Genomic DNA, 18,991 nt, shown 5'->3' with positions numbered 1-18,991 from the left:
CCCGCGTCGCTGCTCACCCCAGCAGGTCAGACGCGCGTTGGTTCGGAATCATGCTCGCTTGCGGTGTAGCAGGGCCGCCGACGGCTGGAAGAAAAAGAAGGTCGGCGGCGTGTTTGCATGGGCTGACAGCAGGCACGGGTCTGAGTTCGACCAGACCCATGTGTGTGTGTGTGTGTGTGTGTGTCGAGTGTCGAGTGTGTCAGCCTCATCTCAGCGAGTTTGGTTTGGCTTGGTTGGGTCTGGTTTGGTAAAGTCGAATTGGTTTTGAGCCAAAGTAATTTGGGCTAAGTGCCATCGTTGGCTTTTTTAAAGCTATCAGCACCTGCTTTCACCATGATTAGTATTCCAATACTGACTTGGTAAGGGGCCAAGTAAGGTTATGCCTATTTTTGGGCTCCGCCAACAGATTCGGTAGACATGATTCGGACTCTTATTTAATATATAAAGACTTGAGCCCGGACTTGGGGTCAGGTCCGTGAAAATTAGTGAAGTCGGGCTTGGACTCAGATGCAGCACGGATCAATGCAGGACGGATCAGCTGAGGACTCGGTTTCAGACTCGACGACACCAGCAATCAAACGCGAACAAGGACGCAGGCTCTCGATCTCAGACCTGTGTCTGGGCGGTATCTGGCGAGCACCTTGATTGTACAGTGATTGTACACTGTCTCTTGAACGTCCGATCTGTGGGCGATTTGGAAGCAGCAGGCAATCATATTATACGTATTAACCTTACTTATATTATAATCATATTATACATATTAGGCGTCGCAGTACACGTGTTTTAAACCCCAGCCAATACTGGCTGCCACACTGATGCTTGTTGACGAGCACAGGACATTAGATAAGCGGACCTGACTCGTTTTAAGAGTCCGCTGAACTCAGGCCTAATCTCAAAGCCGAAGTGTCAGATTGTGCAGTAAAATAGGAGCTCAAAGGCCGCAGTGGTAGATCAGAAGCCCCGTGAAGACAAATAATGGACGAGCCGAATGTAATCAACACCGCCCGTAATTGTGACGTAACAGCGACAGCGCTTACTCGGGCCACTGATGAAGCAGGGCAGGCGTATTCAAAGACTCCGTTCAGAATCGGCACACAGCACGTGCCGTGCCTCAGCGCGTGTTCAACATCTTATTATATCTGCCAGTCCCACGTTCTCAACCCTTGACCTGCTGGAGTTTGTTCGTCTTCAGTCTTTCAGGGAGGGCCTTATGGACTTCAGATCTCGAAAACCGTGGAGACAGGACCGCTAGGGAAGTGGCATTGGAGAGCATTGGAAAGCATTGGAAAGCATTGGAAAGCTGTCGTCAACCTGCATCTGACAGGTGCAAACATATTATGGTGACGATCATCTTTGACAAGTCAAATCAGTCAAAATAGTGAAAAGTCAGCACTTCATAAGCCCATCGTGTTATTTCGCGAACTCAAGGCGTTACGATTATGCGAAAGACAGCGCTGAACACCTCTTGGGTACATTTGGATGTATTTCCTGGATACCTTCATCGAATGCGCGCAGGCGTACATCAACACTTGTGAGCTAGTGCTATCGAACGCCCACAGTCCCACTCTTCGCGCACGATTTAGATATAAGAATAATGTTTTCGAACACCCACGGTCCTTCTCTTCACGCACGGATTAGATATTAGAAAACAAACTAGTAACAACTCTGTCGTATTCTTGTCTGCACGCAGCGGCCGGGCGACTGTATGTAAATGGCTTCCGTCGGTTCATGCACGATGTTTCGGTGTCGTTCGATGGCCCTGAGCCTGCGCTGTGAATCGTGCGCGCACGGTCTCATCCTCAGTGAGATATTATATATATATATATATATATATATATATATATATATATATACATATCTTCAGTAATACACCGTGAAAGTGTCATGTCGAGGAATTAGGCGCCGTCAGTCAACCTAGATGTTTTTGTGGCGTTTGGTAGCCCTGGAAAATGTCATGAAAAATGCGCAGCCGCGCGCATCATTATTTTCCCCAGTACCAGGAACGTAAGTTATTCAGTGCATCTGCGAGGAACATTATTGACATATGTAAGACAGTAGTAATAACCTAACTCCTCGCAGAGTAACCGGGATAATGGAGATATAGATGCGGTGATATCTCGGCAACATGCCTTTACCGAAACAACAGCAGAAGCTATTCTGCTTTTGTTCCAATAAAAGCACGTTGCCCAAATATCACGTGTACCTCTGCCGCGCTCAAACAGAGAAGCCCACTTGGAACACTAGATAAATCACCAACTCTCCTATAGAAAAACAGAAACGAACTCCACCTGGTCCCACGCCCTATAACCAGCACCTGCCCGATCTAGAAGGACCGTGCACCTGCTATGCAGTTGGCGGGAACGCCACTATTTCTCCAGTACTAGGAAGCTATAAGAGCTCGCTCACTGGCGTGGTACATGCATGCGTGTTAAGTTCTTACCACAAGCATGAACTTGCGCTTGGAAATCGTGAATTAAATCGTACCGTTCGAGGTGGGTTTGAGGCAGCCCCCGTCGGTAGGCAGCCCCATCACTGATAAAAATGGATTTGTCAAACGTCTGCCCATTTTTGTCAAACCCGCAGTCGTTTCCTACATCCTTCTTCCTCAACTGACTTTTTCAAGCCAACATCATTCCGATTTGATTTGTTTAGGTTAGTTGTGTGTGTGTGTGTGTGTGTGTGTGTGTGTGCATGCGTGTTAAGTTCTTACCACAAGCATGAACTTGCGCTTGGAAATCGTGAATTAAATCGTACCGTTCGAGGTGGGTTTGAGGCAGCCCCCGTCGGTAGGCAGCCCCATCACTGATAAAAATGGATTTGTCAAACGTCTGCCCATTTTTGTCAAACCCGCAGTCGTTTCCTACATCCTTCTTCCTCAACTGACTTTTTCAAGCAAGCAACATCATTCCGATTTGATTTGTTTAGGTTAGACGGCACTCGTGCAGCATTTTTTGATGGACGTTGTGGTTTGTGTGTGTGTGTGTGTGCGTGTGTGTGTGTGTGTGTGTGTGTGTGTGTGTGTGTGTGTGTGTGTGTGTGTGTGTGTGTGTGTGTGTGTGCGTGTTGTGTGTGTCGTGTGTATGTGTGCGTGTTGTGTGTGTGTGTGTGTGTGTGCGTGTGTGTGTTTTGTGTGTGTGGTGTGGTGTGTGTGGTGTGTGTGTGTGTGTGTGTGTGTGTGTGTGTGTGTGTGTGTGTGTGTGTGTGTGTGTGTGTGTGTGTGTGTGTGTGTGTGTGTGTGTGTGTGTGTGTGTGTGTGTGTGAGACTGTGCGTTGCGTATGTGTCTGTATCTGGCCACCTTTCCTGCTTGTGTGTGCATCGTGTATTTACTTCTTTTTTTTTAAACTGGGCTGCTTCCGCAGTTAAGATTTTGCCGATGAACTACTTATGGCCTAGATAAGCAAACGCAAAAATGAGCATGAACACATTAAAACGGCGAGCGTTTGTACATCGAGTCCTGGAATACCCTCCTATGATTTCATCGCAGACATTTAAAAAGAAAGAATTTCGGGTACCATCAAGTCATCATGCAGCTATTAATCCAACTCTGCAAAACCTTCTTTTAACCGATATGGTGATCAATCGCCAAATCACGGACGCACATGTTCGACACGGATTAAACTATGTGTCACAAAACTACGAAGAAACTTACAAAATTACGAAGGCACCCGAAGGTACTTCGTTAGAAATAATGGAATGAATGAGCTTGTTATTGTTTCAGGCAGGGTACGCTGGGAGCTTTAGGATCCTCGACGCCAAGTGGAAACGCCATGAATGGCTCCCTGTCGGAGAAAAGGAACGTCAAAGAGCTGGCCGAAGCTTTTGAGGCACCGCTGACAAAATCTCACCATATGTGTGACATGGACTCGTTAAAAAAGGTCATGACATCAGTGGTTGAGCTGTGAATCCAATGAGTGAGCTGTCATAGCTCGCAAAGCTCTATACTCTCCTCCACATGTTTCTCTCCATTTTCGCGGGCGTATAACTCAGAAACTAGAGAGACTTAGGTCTTAACACGTGTTCAGGTGGGGTCAAATTGAACCCCCCCCCCCGAAGTTTTTCCGAATGGTTTACGAACAGCGCGGTGCAGTCGCGCAACATTTTTGATAGCTGTAGACAACTGAATAGCGGATCGTTTGGTGTCAAAAATTTAGACGTACCTTTGTAAGGTCGCTGATTTATGGCAGGTCAAAGTCAGCCAATGGTTTCAGCGACGTAAATTTCAAGGGAATCGTTCAATCTGATGCAACAACGGAGTGTTAGACGAAGCCATAGATCTCTGAGATTGTAGGTTAGGGCAAGGTCAAAAACGGTCTGCTTTATTACTATAGGGCTTGCTGTATGCGATAGCTTCTAGTGTTCATTTCAATTTTATTAATAGCAGGAACCACATTCTGCATCTTCCATGGACTTCTTAGAGGTCAGAATAGGTCATTAACCTGAAATGACCCAGGTCAACGTTTTGTTTTTAGAAACATACTGCCTAGCGTAATCTTTGTCGTTTATCCAAATGCAAAACTCAGAGCAGTCTTGTATTAATTTGGTCAGTATGACATTCAAAAGGTCAAACAACGTCCCAGATCTTAAATGAGCATTTGACGTTTTGCTTAGAAACAGTTATCTAGTTTCTGGGGCACTTTGGAGACCAACCTGGAATTTAACCTTGTTTGAGCCTACTTGACCCGAAGGTCATGATCTAGGGGCCTTAAACTTTGACCTAAGTGAGTTTACGTGCGGGTGAACACGCCCTGTGAATTTGGTGTGTCTAGCTCTCTTAGTTCCTGAAATGGTATCCAAGCCATCCAAGCGAAGGGTATCCAGCCGGCCACCCGGACGCGTGTTAAGAAGGGCAGGATTATGAACAGAACCGAATGGCCTCCAATGTGGCTATTTCAGCTAAAACCCCATATAAATGTAGAACACTGAAAAAATAATCGCGCCAGCCGCGCCCACCTCACTCGATTATAAAGGTGTCCTAAAACGATGCAATTATTTAGTTTCCACACGCTGGACAATCCCCCACCCCACCAGAATCCCTCCCACAATCTGTTTAACGCGGTCAGAGGCCACGCACAAAATTGATCGCATCGGCAGAGCACAATATGTCGTTGCATTCAATAGCCATCAGCCAGTGCTGTCAAACACGGTCCCACCCTCCACGCGCGATTATAAACATGTTTCTAAAACGTTTCCGCTTCCCGCTTCCCGCCGCTGACACTCCGTATCACGCCGTCAGAGATGCCACTGCTGATGATGCCACTTTCATTAACGATTATGAGTACAAAACACTGTTCCATCACGGTCTCCAACCCAGACGGCCTCCAGCGTTCAGTAACAGGATGTCGAAGTGTCATATAAAACAAACAGGAGTCGCCGGTCAAAAACGATGCTTTTGTGTTGTTCCATAGTCCACAGTTGGTACATTAAACCCACGTGGTCCCATCCTCCTTACATGCATATGAATACTGTTAAATGACGTATTGTCACGCTTCGTTCGGTTACGCGTTGCAGTATTGTAATGCTTTCTTCCTACAACCTCAGTTCGGATAAGATATTCGATATGGCCGCAGTCAATCTTAGTCATTTATGGAGCAGGAGAGACGATTCGATGATGCGCATCTTGCACGTGTTGACAAGCCGGTGCTTTAGTTCTGTGGGAACGGTGGGATCGGGGACGAGGTGGTATTGTGAGTGCTTACCGCTAAAATCTGAGCAAATTGTAAAGTGAGAAGTTGTTACATTATTCAGGGCATGGCATATAGGCGATACACTTAAAAACTTGCAGCGGCACGGGTAGCAGGGCTTACACCAACAGGTGAACAACGCAGAGCCGAGGTCGAACCAGGTCAAAATTGTGTTCCGGCGTGTAACAAATCCATTTCAGTTTATAGTCTAGAAACTAAATTATTGCTTTTATATCACACCGATTCAGCTACCCTGCTGTGTTGTGTTCCCTGGAGAGTCCATACAGATAAATTGTGTTGTAGGGAACTCATCTGATGAGCTGCTAACAATCAGGCAGAGAGAAGTAGAACTGATCATTGTAACATGAAGATGACAAATCATGTGAATTGGGGTTTGAATTTGGTTTGCTTGAATAAGGTGAAAGCTTGGTGTGAGGTTTAGTCATCCAGTGGGTTCATATTTGTCTTAATGTCATGATGTTGCAGAGGTGGATACTTATTTTTACTGAATAGTGTTATCACAGGAACTTGATGCACATATGTTGTTATCCATATGGACAGTTTCAGGCTCTTTTCTGGATTCTTGTGATTTTGTGTCTCATGCCAGCCATGGCATATTTATGTTTCAACATTTCCTTGATGTGTGGAAAAATCTGAGTCAATTTGTGGGACTTCAGAGGAACATTACAGTGATACTACGTATCAAAGCTGCTGCATTGCGAACAAAGGAGAAATAACAATATTTAATGCATTTCAAAGAGCAATATTCTCCTTGTTATGCATGTGTGAGGACTGTGAAGCTGATTTTACTGTGGTATTTGTTGTTTTGGATGGATGGATTTCTAGGATTAGAACTCACCTTAAGCAGTGATTAAGTGAGCCCAGAGCCCAACCATCCAATCACACAATTCTAGTTCAGTGGCAGAATTTGGTGGCAAAATTTTAATGTACTGCAATGCCTCTACAACATCACCTGACCTCTAGTGAAGCTGCCACCACCACACCAGCTGCAGGCCATGTATGTCAAGGTTAAATAAAAGAGCAAGCACCTAAATACAGATGCTCATACTTACTCAGCCAATGAGACAGATGTTGACAACATCTGTCTCATTGGCTGAGTAGGTAAGCAAATATTGGTAAATTCTGGGACAATGTCCCAGAATTTGCCAATGTTTTCATATTAATAACACTGCATATGTTTTTATTGGCCCAACACTGCTACTGTACACTGTTCATTTAACATTTTCAGACATCTGAAAGCTGTCACTACTAAGTGAGCCATGTGGAAGCCATCCAAGCCAGTCTCTCTGGCCGACTTCATGGCTGGTGCGGATAACTTTGGCGGAGTAACTCTTTTTGAAGAGCTACCTGGAACTACTGCAATTAGCAAGGTATGTATGGGAAGATAACTGGATTTTGTTTTGATAGTAAGTCTTTTAAAATGATACTGTTCCAATTGCCCTTCACTTGTTCCAGTGTTGGTAGGTGTCTGGCCCAAAGCCATAGTCATGATAACATGTCAACCAGCTCACTAATTCATATTCCCTGAGCAGTTGGTGCATGTTTCCAGAGCTTGAAAACTAGCAAACAATGCAAGAAAGCTGTCAAACCTTCTGCCAAGAAAACACTCAAGTCCAAAAAGCGAGTTCGTGACGCTGTGGCCGAGGAAGATGACGGTCAAGAGGAGACCTTGCTCCCTGCCCCACCGAGGAAGAAGCGCAAGCGAAGGGTGGCCCGGAGCGCGCCGTCAGGGCCGACGTCGACGGCTGTTGAGGCCGACCCGGCTGCCGTAATCGCGGCCAGTGACACGGACGTCTCCAACTGGGAGGTGCTGCACGTGCCGCCGGTGCTGCTGGCCGGCCTGGCAGACCTCGGTTACGAGCAGCCTACCGAGATCCAGGTGGGGCGGCCGTCTCGTGCTGTTGTCTGATCTGGCACACCGGCGCCAGCGGCGCACCCGGTGTGAGATGTCGGCGCGAGGCCGCTGCTTAAGCTTCTGAATACTGCAACGATGTGTTGGTGAAAGGCGCTGGGGAATCTTCAGCAGAGATCATCATCACTCGTGAAATATCTCCCTTTTTATTATGGCAGGGCTTGTAAACTGCAACATGAAAATCAGGCTCGGGGTGGCCCTCGTTGCGACAAATACAAGTTGTGGGACTGACTGCGGGATTGCCTGCTGTGGCCGTCGCGGGCGTTGGCGCTGCTTGTGGCCATTCGCGTCGGTTCTTCTTGTTGTGGCCGGCTGCGTCGGTTCTGCTTGTTGTGGCCGTCCGCGTTTGTTCTGCTTGTGGCTGTCCGCGTTGGCTCTGTTGTGCGCTGTGTTGACTCACGCGAGCACGGGCTGGCAGCCGACCCCGACCTATGAGGCCATGCACCCGGCGCTCTGTACCGGCTTCGGTCTCAGGGCGTCCGTCTGCCGACAGCGGCTGTGCCTACCGGCGGCCATCCGGGGCCGGATGGACCTGGTGGGCGCCGCCGAGACCGGCTCCGGCAAGACGCTGGCCTTCGCGCTGCCGGTGCTGCACGGTGTGCTGATGGAGCGCCGGAGAATGGCCGACGCCGCAGGTCGGTTCCAGCACGGGAGGGCGGGTCAGGCACGCGAAAGGTCATTGACGGCCGGAGATACCGCCCGGGGCTGAGCTGCCCGTGTGGTTGTCATTACCGTAGATTGGGACCAGGAACCACGCAGTTTTTCAGGCTTGTTGGAGTTGGCTACAAAATAAGGGGCCAGAGAGTGTTTAAACTGGCTAGCCTCTCCTCAGCCTCTGTCTTTTACATGACAAGACCTCGTGCCGTCTTTTTCTCATTGCAGACATCTGCGTCGTGTTTTCTGTGGCATAGAAGGGTGTTAACAGGTGCACGTATCGTAATTCCTTATGCAGAAACTTTCGTACATGCAGAAAATTTCGTACTCAAAGTCCGCAGATTAACCACATACGGAAAACAGGTACGTATTTTTTGTCTTGCCCGTAGTTTGGAATACACGATTATTTGCTTCACAGTTTGGCCGTTTTTTTTTAGTTATTTGTCTTACTTGTCTTGCATCTATTTTCCTTTCATGTGACGAATCGTGACCCTTGCGTTTTCATGGAAATGCAACGCGAAAATATGCGATGCGAAGGACCGCGCGTGCAGAAACGCGAGACAAGGACGTGCAATGTCAGACCATCGATGGCAGGCATCTACTGGCATGCTTATTGCTTAACCCTTACAGGATGCGTTTGGTGGATGGCGCTGTTTCAGACTCTGGAGCTGATGATGATGCTGGGGATGAAGGTAGTGATGACGGCAGTCTAAAAACGAGCGGCCCGATTGGACCGAAGGCGCTGGTGCTGGCCCCTACCCGCGAGCTGGCCATCCAGGTCAAGAACCACATGGTGGCCGTGGCCAAGTACACGGGAATCAAGGTCAGTGGCATCCCGCCGGCCGTGTTTGCCCCTTCAGGTCCGCGGCACAGTGAAGACGATGTCGGGAGGTCGGTATTTTACATCAGCTTTCAGCCCGTCGTTTTTTTTTTTTGTAGGACCATTAGCCAATAGGGCACCACATATTTTTACGCGACACCACTTTTTTGGCTGTGCTATTCTTACGCATAGTGTAATTTAGGGGCGTACAATTACGCCAGTCTCTCAAACATCGCCATTACGTTACCAGAATTCTGAACTCAAAACTTAACAACTTCCGTTTCATTTCTGATTTATGACGTTCATGGCTCGTAAGCTCGTGATATTTTCTGTAATTGGTCGCCTATTTCAACAGCGTTGGTGCTCCGCCACGCAGCTGTAGTGCCGCTGTCCTCGCGCGGGGGTGTGGCACCGTATGGCTGGGTGACGCTTTTTAACCGCAGTCATCGCCAGGTGGTTTGTGGCTGCAGTGTGAGCCCGGCCGGTCTCCTCGTCAGGGAGTGACCACCGTGTGACCCCGGCCGGTCTCCTCGTCAGGGAGTGACCACCGTGTGACCCCGGCCGGTCTCCTCGTCAGGGGGTGACCACCGTGTGACCCGGGATGGTCTCCTCGTCAGAGGGTGACCACCGTGTGACCCCGGCCGGTCTCCTCGTCGGGGTATGACCACCGTATGACCCGGGATGGTCTCCTCGTCAGAGGGTGACCACCGTATGACCCCGGCTGGTCTCCTCGTCAGGGGGGTGGCTACCGTGTGACCCCGGCCGGTCTTCTCGTCAGGGGGTGACCACCGTGTAACCCTGGCCGTTCTCCCCATGTCACCAGGTGGTGACGGTGGTGGGCGGGATGTCGGAGCAGAAGCAGCAGCGGCTGCTGTCCCGCCGGCCGGAGGTGGTGGTCGCCACCCCGGGCCGGCTCTGGGAGTTTGTCGAGGCCGGCGACCCGTACCTCTCGACCCTGAGCCGCCTCAGGTGCGTCGGCTGACCGCCGCCGCCACCGCCGCGGCCGACCGGTGCCGGGGCGCACAGGCCAGACGGTGCTCGTGCCGCCTCCGCCCCGGACTCTGAGCCCTGCTGGAGCTGGCTCTGGCGAGGGGCCACGCCACCGGTCATGGTTCGCAGTCGGTGCTGTGTCCCATCGAATGGGGTCCCGGGGCTCGCATGCAAAGGCCCGCGACGAAGGCGGCGCTGCTCGTGCTTGGTGACCACCTGCCTTGTCGTAAGTGCTTGTAATCGATGACACCACTACGCACTACGCGAGCAAATATTGGTAAATACATTCGTTCAACCAAAATCTGTCGTCGGGCGAGGGCGGCTGTTTGCAGAATTATGAGCTCCTCTGTGTTCCTATGGCGAAATTGGCGTACTTCAGAGTGTTCTGGGGCATGGGACTCCCAATAACGCCAAAGACAGACAACCGACAGTACCAAGTGACACCATTGCTGACCAGGCCGCTTTGGCTACCATAGTGAAACGACTCTGATTTCCTGCAGGTTCCTGGTGGTCGACGAGACGGACCGCATGCTGGAGAAGGGCCACTTCCAACAGCTGCACCTTCTTCTCGAGCGCATCAACGCCGACAAAGACGTGAGTCCACCGCAGCACCAGCCTGCCGACCGCTCGCCGACGAGGCTCACCAAACGATACCCCGGTATTGAGACTCTCTCGATTGGCCAGCGTGCCGTGGAAGCCGCCCGTGACTCGGTGGGCGTGCCGTTCCAGCTGGCGGAGAAGCGGCAGAACTTCGTGTTCTCGGCCACGCTAACACTGGGCGAGGAGGCGACGCGGCGCGACCTCCGGCAGCTGCAGAAGATGTCGCCCGAGCAGAAGCTGAAGCACGTCACCTCCATGGTCGGCATCCGGCCCAACAACAGAAAGGTCGGCACGGTCACCGCCACGGTCACGTAGACACAGTCATGCAGACACGGTCATCGGCACGGTCACGCACGCACGGTCACGCAGGCACAGCCATGCAGACACAGCCATGCAGACACAGTGATGCAGACCCAGTGATGCAGACCTAGTCACGCTGCCCCTTAGAATGGCTTGACTGTAAGTGGTCGCACTCGCCTGTGTGTTATGATTGCCATAGTTAATTTTCCCGGCTGTGCAAGCTGCCATCAGAGTGACAGCATTGATTGAACCACGATGCGCACAAGTGGTAACAGTATATCGCCCGTGACCTGGGGTTGGCCTATCCATGCTGACCTGACCTGACCTGACATGTCAGGTGGTGTACATGACCAGTGACCTAGGAACGGCCGCCTCTCCATGCTGACCTGACCCGACCTGACATGCCGAGTGGTGGACATTATCTGTGACCTGGGAACGGCCGCCTCTCCATGCTGACCTGACCTGACCTGACCTGACATGCCAGGTGGTGGACATCACCCGTGCCCTGGGAACGGCCGCCTCTCTGACCGAGATGGCCGTCTCGTGCTCGATCCCGGAGAAGGACGAGCTGCTGTACTACTTCGCCCTTCAGCACCCGGGCCGGACGCTGGTCTTCTGTAACAGGTGAGGTGCAGATGCTGGGCCCCGGCCGATGGCGGCCCGGCCAGCCCCTGGCCCCCCCCCCCCCCCCTCCTCCTGGAAAGGGGTACGGAACTATGTCGCTAGGGGTGTCGTCGGCATTTGGGTAAAGTGTCCTCCATTTTTGTCGTGTTGAGAGACAAGCGACGCCATATAACCTCTGGGTGCGTCGTAAAGCCCCAATGACTAATACGGTGTCATGCGATTGTCATGTCGTAGGTAATCTTATCCCACTCGGCGTTTTCTGTCTGCGGAGAGGAGAGGGATTTCAGATTCCATATGCACTTAGCATTCCTTTGCGACTTCGCGCGAATTACGCAAGTTATATAGCTATCAACACTCCCGGGGTGGCTCCTCACTCCGCTGTGCCCCCCCCCCCCCCCCTCCCCACCGCAGCATCGACTGCGTGACCCGGCTAAGTCAGCTCTGCCTCGCTGGGCCCCCTCCCCACCGCAGCATCGACTGCGTCACCCAGCTGGCTCAGCTCTTGACCCCGCTGTGCCCCCTCCTCACCGCAGCATCGACTGCGTTACCCAGCTGGCTCAGCTCTTGACCCCGCTGTGCCCCCTCCCCACCGCAGCATCGACTGCGTGACCCGGCTGGGTCGGCTCTTCACGCTGCTGGACATGGCGCCGCTGGTGCTGCACGCCAACATGCAGCAGCGACAGCGGCTCAAGAACCTGCAGCGCTTCCAGGCACGACCGGCGGCGCTGCTCGTGGCCACGGACGTGGCGGCGCGCGGCCTGGACGTGCCGGGCGTGCAACACGTGATCCACTACCAGGTGCCGCGCACCACCGACGTACGTGAGGCGCCGGCCGGCGTCAGCGGTCGGTCGAATCGGCTCCAGACCCCCCCCCCCCCCCGTGCTGTGCGGGTTTGGTGCGTTTTGTGCATGTCGCGTTGGCGGTGCCAACCAGTTACTGTTTAGTGTCGCAGGCTCAGTGGATTTTGGGTGCATTCAAGCGCAGGAGGCAAGCTGAATGGACGTATGGGGTTTTCAAGCATTCGGAACAATTATGTGATTCAATCGCTGGCCGCTCTTTTAAATGTAGCTATAGCTGCATTGTTCTGCAACGCATGGTTAGTTGAATATATCACTTTCTTTCGTTTTTCAACCTCTTGGCCCTCCTGTGTTTGTGCTTTGAGGCGAGTTTCCAGAAGAAGCTGCTGGCTCGCCTGTGGCCATGACCGTGACCGTGACCTGACGCGGCAGGCGTACGTGCACCGGAGCGGCCGGACGGCGCGGGCGCGCGCCGAGGGCTTGAGCGTGATGCTGGTGGAGCCGGCAGAGATGGCCGCCTACCGCGGGCTACTTCGCCAGCTGCACAGAGGTCAGTGGTTTGTTGTGAGGACGGCCTGGCCCAGCGGCCCAGGCCGTCCTCGTCCGGTCAGAGGTCAGTGGCGCTCCCCCCCCCCCCCCCCCAGCCAGGCCACTGTCTTCCCCTGGTCAGAGGTCAGCTGTGCTCCTCCTCCCCCCCCCCCCCCCCCCCAGCCAGGGCCAGTCCACTGTCCTTCCCCGGTCAGAGGTTAGCGGCGCCCCCCCCCCCCCAGCCAGGCCACTGTCTTCCCCCGGTCAGAGGTCAGCTGTGCTCCAGCCCCCCCCCCCCCTCCCCCAGCCAGACCACTGTCTTCGGCGCGTACCTGGTCCGGACCTGGACGGCGTCAGGCTCGTTATCGGCATAGTACCGTGCTGCGTTGCCCCCACGGTGATCCTGTTGTCCCGTCGGTGTCCGATAGTGACTGATGTTAGCGGACTCGGCAGTGTTGTTACCACCAGGCCGAACCAGGTCGGCGCCGAACCTCCCCGCGGTGACATGCCCGTGCCGTGACCTGGCCCGGTCCAGTCTTGCTCGCCGTATGAGCCCGGCGGTCGTGTTCAACACAGCTACTCCACACCTTTCGTTGTGCCTGCCCCCCTGCCGGTCCCCGGAGCCGCCGCGCCTCTGACCCGCGCTCCACACTCGCAGACGCCGACCTGCCGCCATTCAGCGTGGACGGCGACGTGCTGCGCGCGCTGAACGCGCACGTGACGCTGGCGCGAGCCATCAACCTGGCCGAGCACCGGCAGCGGCGCGACGGCCGGCAGCCGCAGCTGGCAGGAGCGCGCCGCGCGGGACATGGACATCGAGCTGGACACAGACCTGCTGTGAGGCCGAGGAGGGAGCGGGGCGGGCGGGGGGAACCGGGCCGGGGAGGGAGCGGGTGGGCGGGCGGGAGCCGGGCCGGGGAGGAGTGGGGCGGCCGCGCGGGCGGCGGCAGCCGGGCCGGGAGGGAGCGGGCGGGCGGCGGAGCAGGGCCGGGGAGGGAGTGGGGCGGCCGCGCGGGCGGCTGCAGCCTGGCCGGGGAGGTAAAGCGGCGTTATCAGGCATAGCTGGAACCATTTGGACGGAAGAGGATGCTCCCCCTGTATGCCTGCTTTCGTTAGGCGTTGGTCTACAAGAATATATTGAATGGCGTGCATGCTGTCGACCGATCTCTGGGTGCGCCGGTCCGTCACCGCGGGGTGGCGTCAGTGCCTGTTGTCGCTCCCCTTGTCCGAGTGTGGGCTCGGCCCGCTATGCCGTTCTTCTGGCGGTACGGGTGGGTGAGGTGGTGCTCCTGTCCTAGTGTGTGGGATGCTATGGCCCGCCTGTGCCGTCTTTCTGGCAGTACGGGTGGGTGAGGTAGTGCCCCTGTCCTAGTGTGTGGGATGCTTTGCTTGCCTGTGCCGTTCTTCTGGCGGTGCCAGCGGGCGAGGTGGTGCCCGCCCGCCGGCTGACTGGCTGGCCGGCCGGCCGCTGACGGCGCCTGACGCCGCAGACCGGAGCGGGACGAGGACGCCGAGCGCCGACTGCAGGCCGAGGTGAAGGCGCGCCGCGCCCAGCTGCGCGAGCTGGCTGGCGCGCCGGCCGCAGGTCTGGATGCCCTTCACCAGGCACGGCCGGCTGCAGGTGCCGCGCAGGAACGGTGAGTCGCCGCCACCACCGCCGCCCCATGCATGGGCTTACGCCGGAAAGTAAGTCGAAGCCAGGCGGTGGTCCGAGGCTAGGCGGCCAAGCCAGGCGGTGGTCCGAGGGGCAGCCGAGCCAGACGGTGGTCCGAGGGGTAGCGGAGCCAGGCGGTGGTCCGAGGCTCGGCGGCCGACCAGCTCACCAGATCAGCTCACCCGCACCAGCCATCAGCTCACCCGCTGGCCCCAGCAGTGTGTGTGTGGGGGGGGGGGGGGTTGTGGTGCCGCTGGGTAACCTCGTATCGTGTGGGGGGGGGGAGGAGGGGGAGGGGGGAGGTGGTCGTCGGAAGAACACCGCCCTCCAGGATCGGCAGGGTTTGTTTTGCGTCACGTGTACACCAACGCGTGTAAAAAACGGGGATCGCTGTTTATCAGACATCGACGACAGATCTTTTAAGTCGCATGAGCCTACATTTTGTCAGTACGAGGCTGGAGGTTTCCTGTGTTGTGATCAGTACGCGTACGGACCTCGCCGTAGTGTTCCTCTAAGCTACTGTCTACTGACACCAGTGGTCTGTCCCTGACGCCGCCGCCGACTGGCGCCCGGCTGCCTCTCAGCTCCGCCGTCGCGCCCCACCCACGCGGCGTCAGCTGACGCACATCAGCGTGTGAACCGGCTGCGACGCGCCGCTGGACACGTCTCCCGCCTCCGTGCCGGCAGTGTCGGCGCTGCAGGTGGCCAAGGCGGGAACGGCCGCCCCGGGGCCGGACCCCGAAGACGGCGGTCCGGCGCCGGTCGAGGCGACGGTGGCGCCACCGCCGCAGGACGGCGACGCCGGGAGTCGCCCGGACAAGCGGAAAGCGGTCGCCGCCGCGGCCCCGAGCCACAAGCCCAAGCAGGCTGCCAGCGCCAAGCGCCGCAGGAAGAAGAGCTGGTTCGCCAGGAAGGGCAAATAGGCACGCGGCATAGTCGAACTGAAAGGTGCTGGAAATATCTTGTGAGGAGCAAAAATACATCTTGTTCATGTGCGTACACGTGTGGGCGGTGACGAACTCAGCATATTTCACGAGCAGTGTACGTTGCTGACGTCCGCATGGTTCATGCTCTCCCTTCAGAACGTTGACAGGACCACACGCACACGTTTGAAAGCGCACATCAAGATAAATGTATTTAACTAAAGCGGTCATATAAAATACATGTACACTGGCCACCTACATGACAGATTCAAGCGAAAGCGTGCTTCCGCACCTGATACACCAGTGACGTCAGAGGCCTGACGTCACTGAGAGAGCCAGCTGCTGCGAGATGAGGTATGGGCACGGCCGGGCGGTATCACAGCATAGTCGGACGCGGCACCCCTCGCGCTCCTCCCACCTCTAGCCACGGACGTCCTACTTGGCCCCTAAACCATCGGTGGTCGCGCGAGGCTGAGACCGCCAAGTCTGTCCGCCAAGGCTAGCGCGGGCGGCAAAGGTCCGTCGACAGCATCGCACCCGGAACGCCATCCTACTGCGCGGAGGTATCCGCGCAGTATTGCAATACATGCATATTGCGTATCACCTACGAATTACATGGCCGCCTCGCCTCCGAGCCCGTGAAGCGAAGCTGGACAGCTACGATGTCTACAGCTGAGACACAATTCGTCACAGAAGCGCGCCATCCTCGTGCATGCCGGAGGCCGCGTGGTGCAACGTAGAAGGCCGCGCTCACCATCTGCTGTCATCTGTCACCGACAGCATCAGTCGGCCAGCTCCGCCGAGCGCTGAAGTATTCACATGGGCCTCCGGCCCGAGCCGCATGAGACCAGGTATGTGCACATCCCGACCGGAGAATATCGCGCATATCGTCACAGCTCTAACACGCCATTTACACGCATCCATAAATACACCGACGCACACGCAAGCGCGCAAGGCTCGGCCGTCGGCCCAGTCCCTGACGAAACTCCGTCTGCTGTGGTTTAAGGCATGCCGCCGACGCTACTTGTCCCCGGTAATGCACGCAGCCGCGTGCTCACCGCTCATGGCCGTGGTCCGTGAGAAGTGTGAGAGCATTCTAGGGGCGGGCGAGAGGGCCCGGCGGCCCCCATCAGCAGCCGTCGCCTCCCCGTCCGTCGTCCCCAGCAATCCAGGTTACGAGATCCGCCTACCGCTCCTCGTCTCCTCTTGTGATTGAGACAATCTATTTTACATTCAGCGTCCCGCCTCCGACCCCGACGCCGCCGTTTTCGGCGGGCGCGCGGCGCCACCCCTCCACCGCCTGACACCCCTGCCACCGTACACGGCTACCGACCCCGTCGCCACCGAGCTCTTCAACTGCGCTAGCCCTGGCCAGCGCTCGTCCTCAGCCGGCCCGGTCCGCCGCCGGACGCCGTTTCCCGGTTGCACCATCGGCGCCGCGCCGGCACCGGACGCCGCTCGCCGCCGGCCGGGCCATCAGGCGGGTCGCAGCAGCGCCATGGTCAGCAGGCCCAGGCCGTAGGCGAAGGCCAGCTTCACCTGAGAGCTGATGTGCAGCTGCGGCGGCACGAGCGAGGGCGCCGTCTCGCCGGCCGTCGGCAGCAGCAGGGCGCCGATGCAGACCAGCGCCGCCGCCACCACCAGGCAGTGGTGCTGGCTCACCTGGCCCAGACCGTACCCCGCCTGCCGGCGCCGGGCGATAAGACATTTAGACGGCGAACGGTGCGCCCAGCCCGCACACCATCAGACGTCCCCCCCCCCTCACATGGCTCGCACTTCTGTAATAACACGTTTGTGAGTTGGCAAAGTGCCCGTGGTGCATGCTCCTTGTGGGCAAGAGCGAAGTCTCGCGATCGTAGGTGAGATAACTTTTTCGGGGGAGGCTCTATCGAACAGCGACAGCGGTCACCAGATTGGCTCCCTTCTTCCGCTCGCCTACCGGCTTCATGAAACGAAGCGGGACAACAGACAACAAAGCACATGCATGACAACAGCGGGACAACAAAACAGACAACAGCGGGACAACAAAGCACATGCATGAACATGAATGACAACTTACTTTCGTACTTTCAGCTTAACTATTCATGACTGGTAAAACAAACAAAATGCTTCGCGTAAATCACTTCCTTTCAGCAGAGAACAGGAGAGTTCTCCCAGACCCGATCACCAGATCTCCCCTCCCCTGAGCTGACCCGCCGTCGGCTCACCTGGCGGCTCGCGAGCCGGCCTGGTGTCGGCGCCCCTACGCTCCTGCACCACCGAGTGGAAGCCCTCGCGCTCCTGCTCCAGCTCCTCGTGTTCCTCGACCGGTGGTCGGCCCGGCAGCAGCGTGGACGGCAGGTAAGTCCGGCCGATCAGCTGCGGAGGCGGCCACGGCATTAGGAAGGCGGACAGCGACATTCACGGTCGCACCAGTGCCGAGTCTGTGACCTCTACGTCTCCGGAGCCTAGCCCCGGAGGCGCAGAGGTGCAGACTGCAGCGCCCCACACATCATCAACCCCGAAGGACTGGGCGATAAACAGCGTGCACCAGTACAAAGGCCAGACAGGGAAACTGCGCGGACCAATTACGACAGCAAGTTCGTGAACATCGGCCGGGTAAGTACCATGAAGCCAAACAGCAAAAACTACCACTCAATCTTCCTTCTTTTCTCCACAGGCATCCTCACCAGGCCCGTGTCTGGCTGCGCGGCAACGAGACACAGTATAAACGCCGTCAATGACGCGCCGCGCTCGCTCACCTCCTTGCGGCCAAACTCAACCAACAGCGCTGGGCGCGCGCTCACCTCCTTTTGGCCAAACTCGGCCAGCAGCGCTGGGCGCGCACTCACCTTCTTGTGGTCAAACACGACCAGCAGCGTTGGGCGCGTGCTCAACTCCTCGTGGCCAAGCTCGACCAGCAGCACTGGGCGCGAGCTCACCTTGTGGCCAAACTCGACCAGCAGCGCCGGGCGTGTGCTCACCTCCTTGTGGCCAAACTCGACGATGTCCACGCGGAACTTGTCGGTGACGTTGACCGACTGCACGCTGGGGCTGGTGTGGCGCACCACGATGTCCAGGCAGCACTTGGCCTTGATGGAGCCCACCGGGTCCACCACCTTGTACTTGGCCGGCTGGTTGGCGTACACTGCGGAGCACGGCGGCAAGCGGTGCAGGCGAAGGTAGGCGGCGAAGAGGCTCACATGCTTAGTAATAGTTGTACTCACTTTGCCCAGTGAAAATGTGAATGTTAATGCAGGCTGCTTGACACAGCAATTCACGACACATATGATGTGGTGCTTTAGTTCTATAAGTTAAATATGTAATCATGTGTGTATTAATACTAATAATATAAGCAGTGGTGCAACAAATTGCATCACATCATGGCAAAATACATACCTTTGAATGTGATGCCAATATCATATGGGTTGTAGAGAGTGACCACTTGCTTCAAGCTGGCTGGGTCATCCAAGTAAAAATTCAGACTTGATGGAAACACAAAGACAG

At 55.6% G+C, this 18,991-nt stretch overlaps 2 protein-coding genes across 2 annotated transcripts; one reads left to right on the top strand and one right to left on the bottom strand.

The window, feature by feature from the left end:
- Positions 1-5,658: 5,658 nt before the first annotated feature.
- LOC119097257 (ATP-dependent RNA helicase DDX24) lies at positions 5,659-15,505 on the top strand. Its single transcript, XM_037220306.1, has 16 exons — positions 5,659-5,813; positions 6,932-7,073; positions 7,253-7,582; positions 8,109-8,250; positions 8,929-9,092; positions 9,913-10,058; positions 10,580-10,673; positions 10,809-10,964; positions 11,464-11,603; positions 12,199-12,418; positions 12,833-12,950; positions 13,587-13,697; positions 14,269-14,273; positions 14,514-14,565; positions 15,270-15,292; positions 15,374-15,505. The coding sequence occupies exons 2-16, from the start codon at positions 6,963-6,965 to the stop codon at positions 15,503-15,505; spliced, it is 1,944 nt and encodes a 647-aa protein (XP_037076201.1). The 5' UTR covers positions 5,659-5,813; positions 6,932-6,962.
- A 2,135-nt stretch (positions 15,506-17,640) lies between these two features.
- Positions 17,641-18,986, bottom strand: LOC119097256 (motile sperm domain-containing protein 1-like; the record flags this gene model as incomplete). The annotated part of the gene is made up of 3 exons (XM_037220305.1): positions 17,641-17,863; positions 18,469-18,632; positions 18,884-18,986. Coding segments are annotated over 3 exons (462 nt in total), but the record flags the coding sequence as incomplete, so codon positions are not given.
- Positions 18,987-18,991: the final 5 nt, after the last annotated feature.

This window comes from Pollicipes pollicipes, unplaced genomic scaffold (genome assembly GCF_011947565.3).
Source record: "Pollicipes pollicipes isolate AB1234 unplaced genomic scaffold, Ppol_2.1 Scaffold_4295;HRSCAF=5057_pilon_pilon_pilon, whole genome shotgun sequence".
NCBI lineage: Eukaryota > Metazoa > Arthropoda > Thecostraca > Pollicipedomorpha > Pollicipedidae > Pollicipes > Pollicipes pollicipes.
Note: the sequence above shows the minus strand (reverse complement) of the source record. Positions and strands in the feature narration are given on the sequence as shown.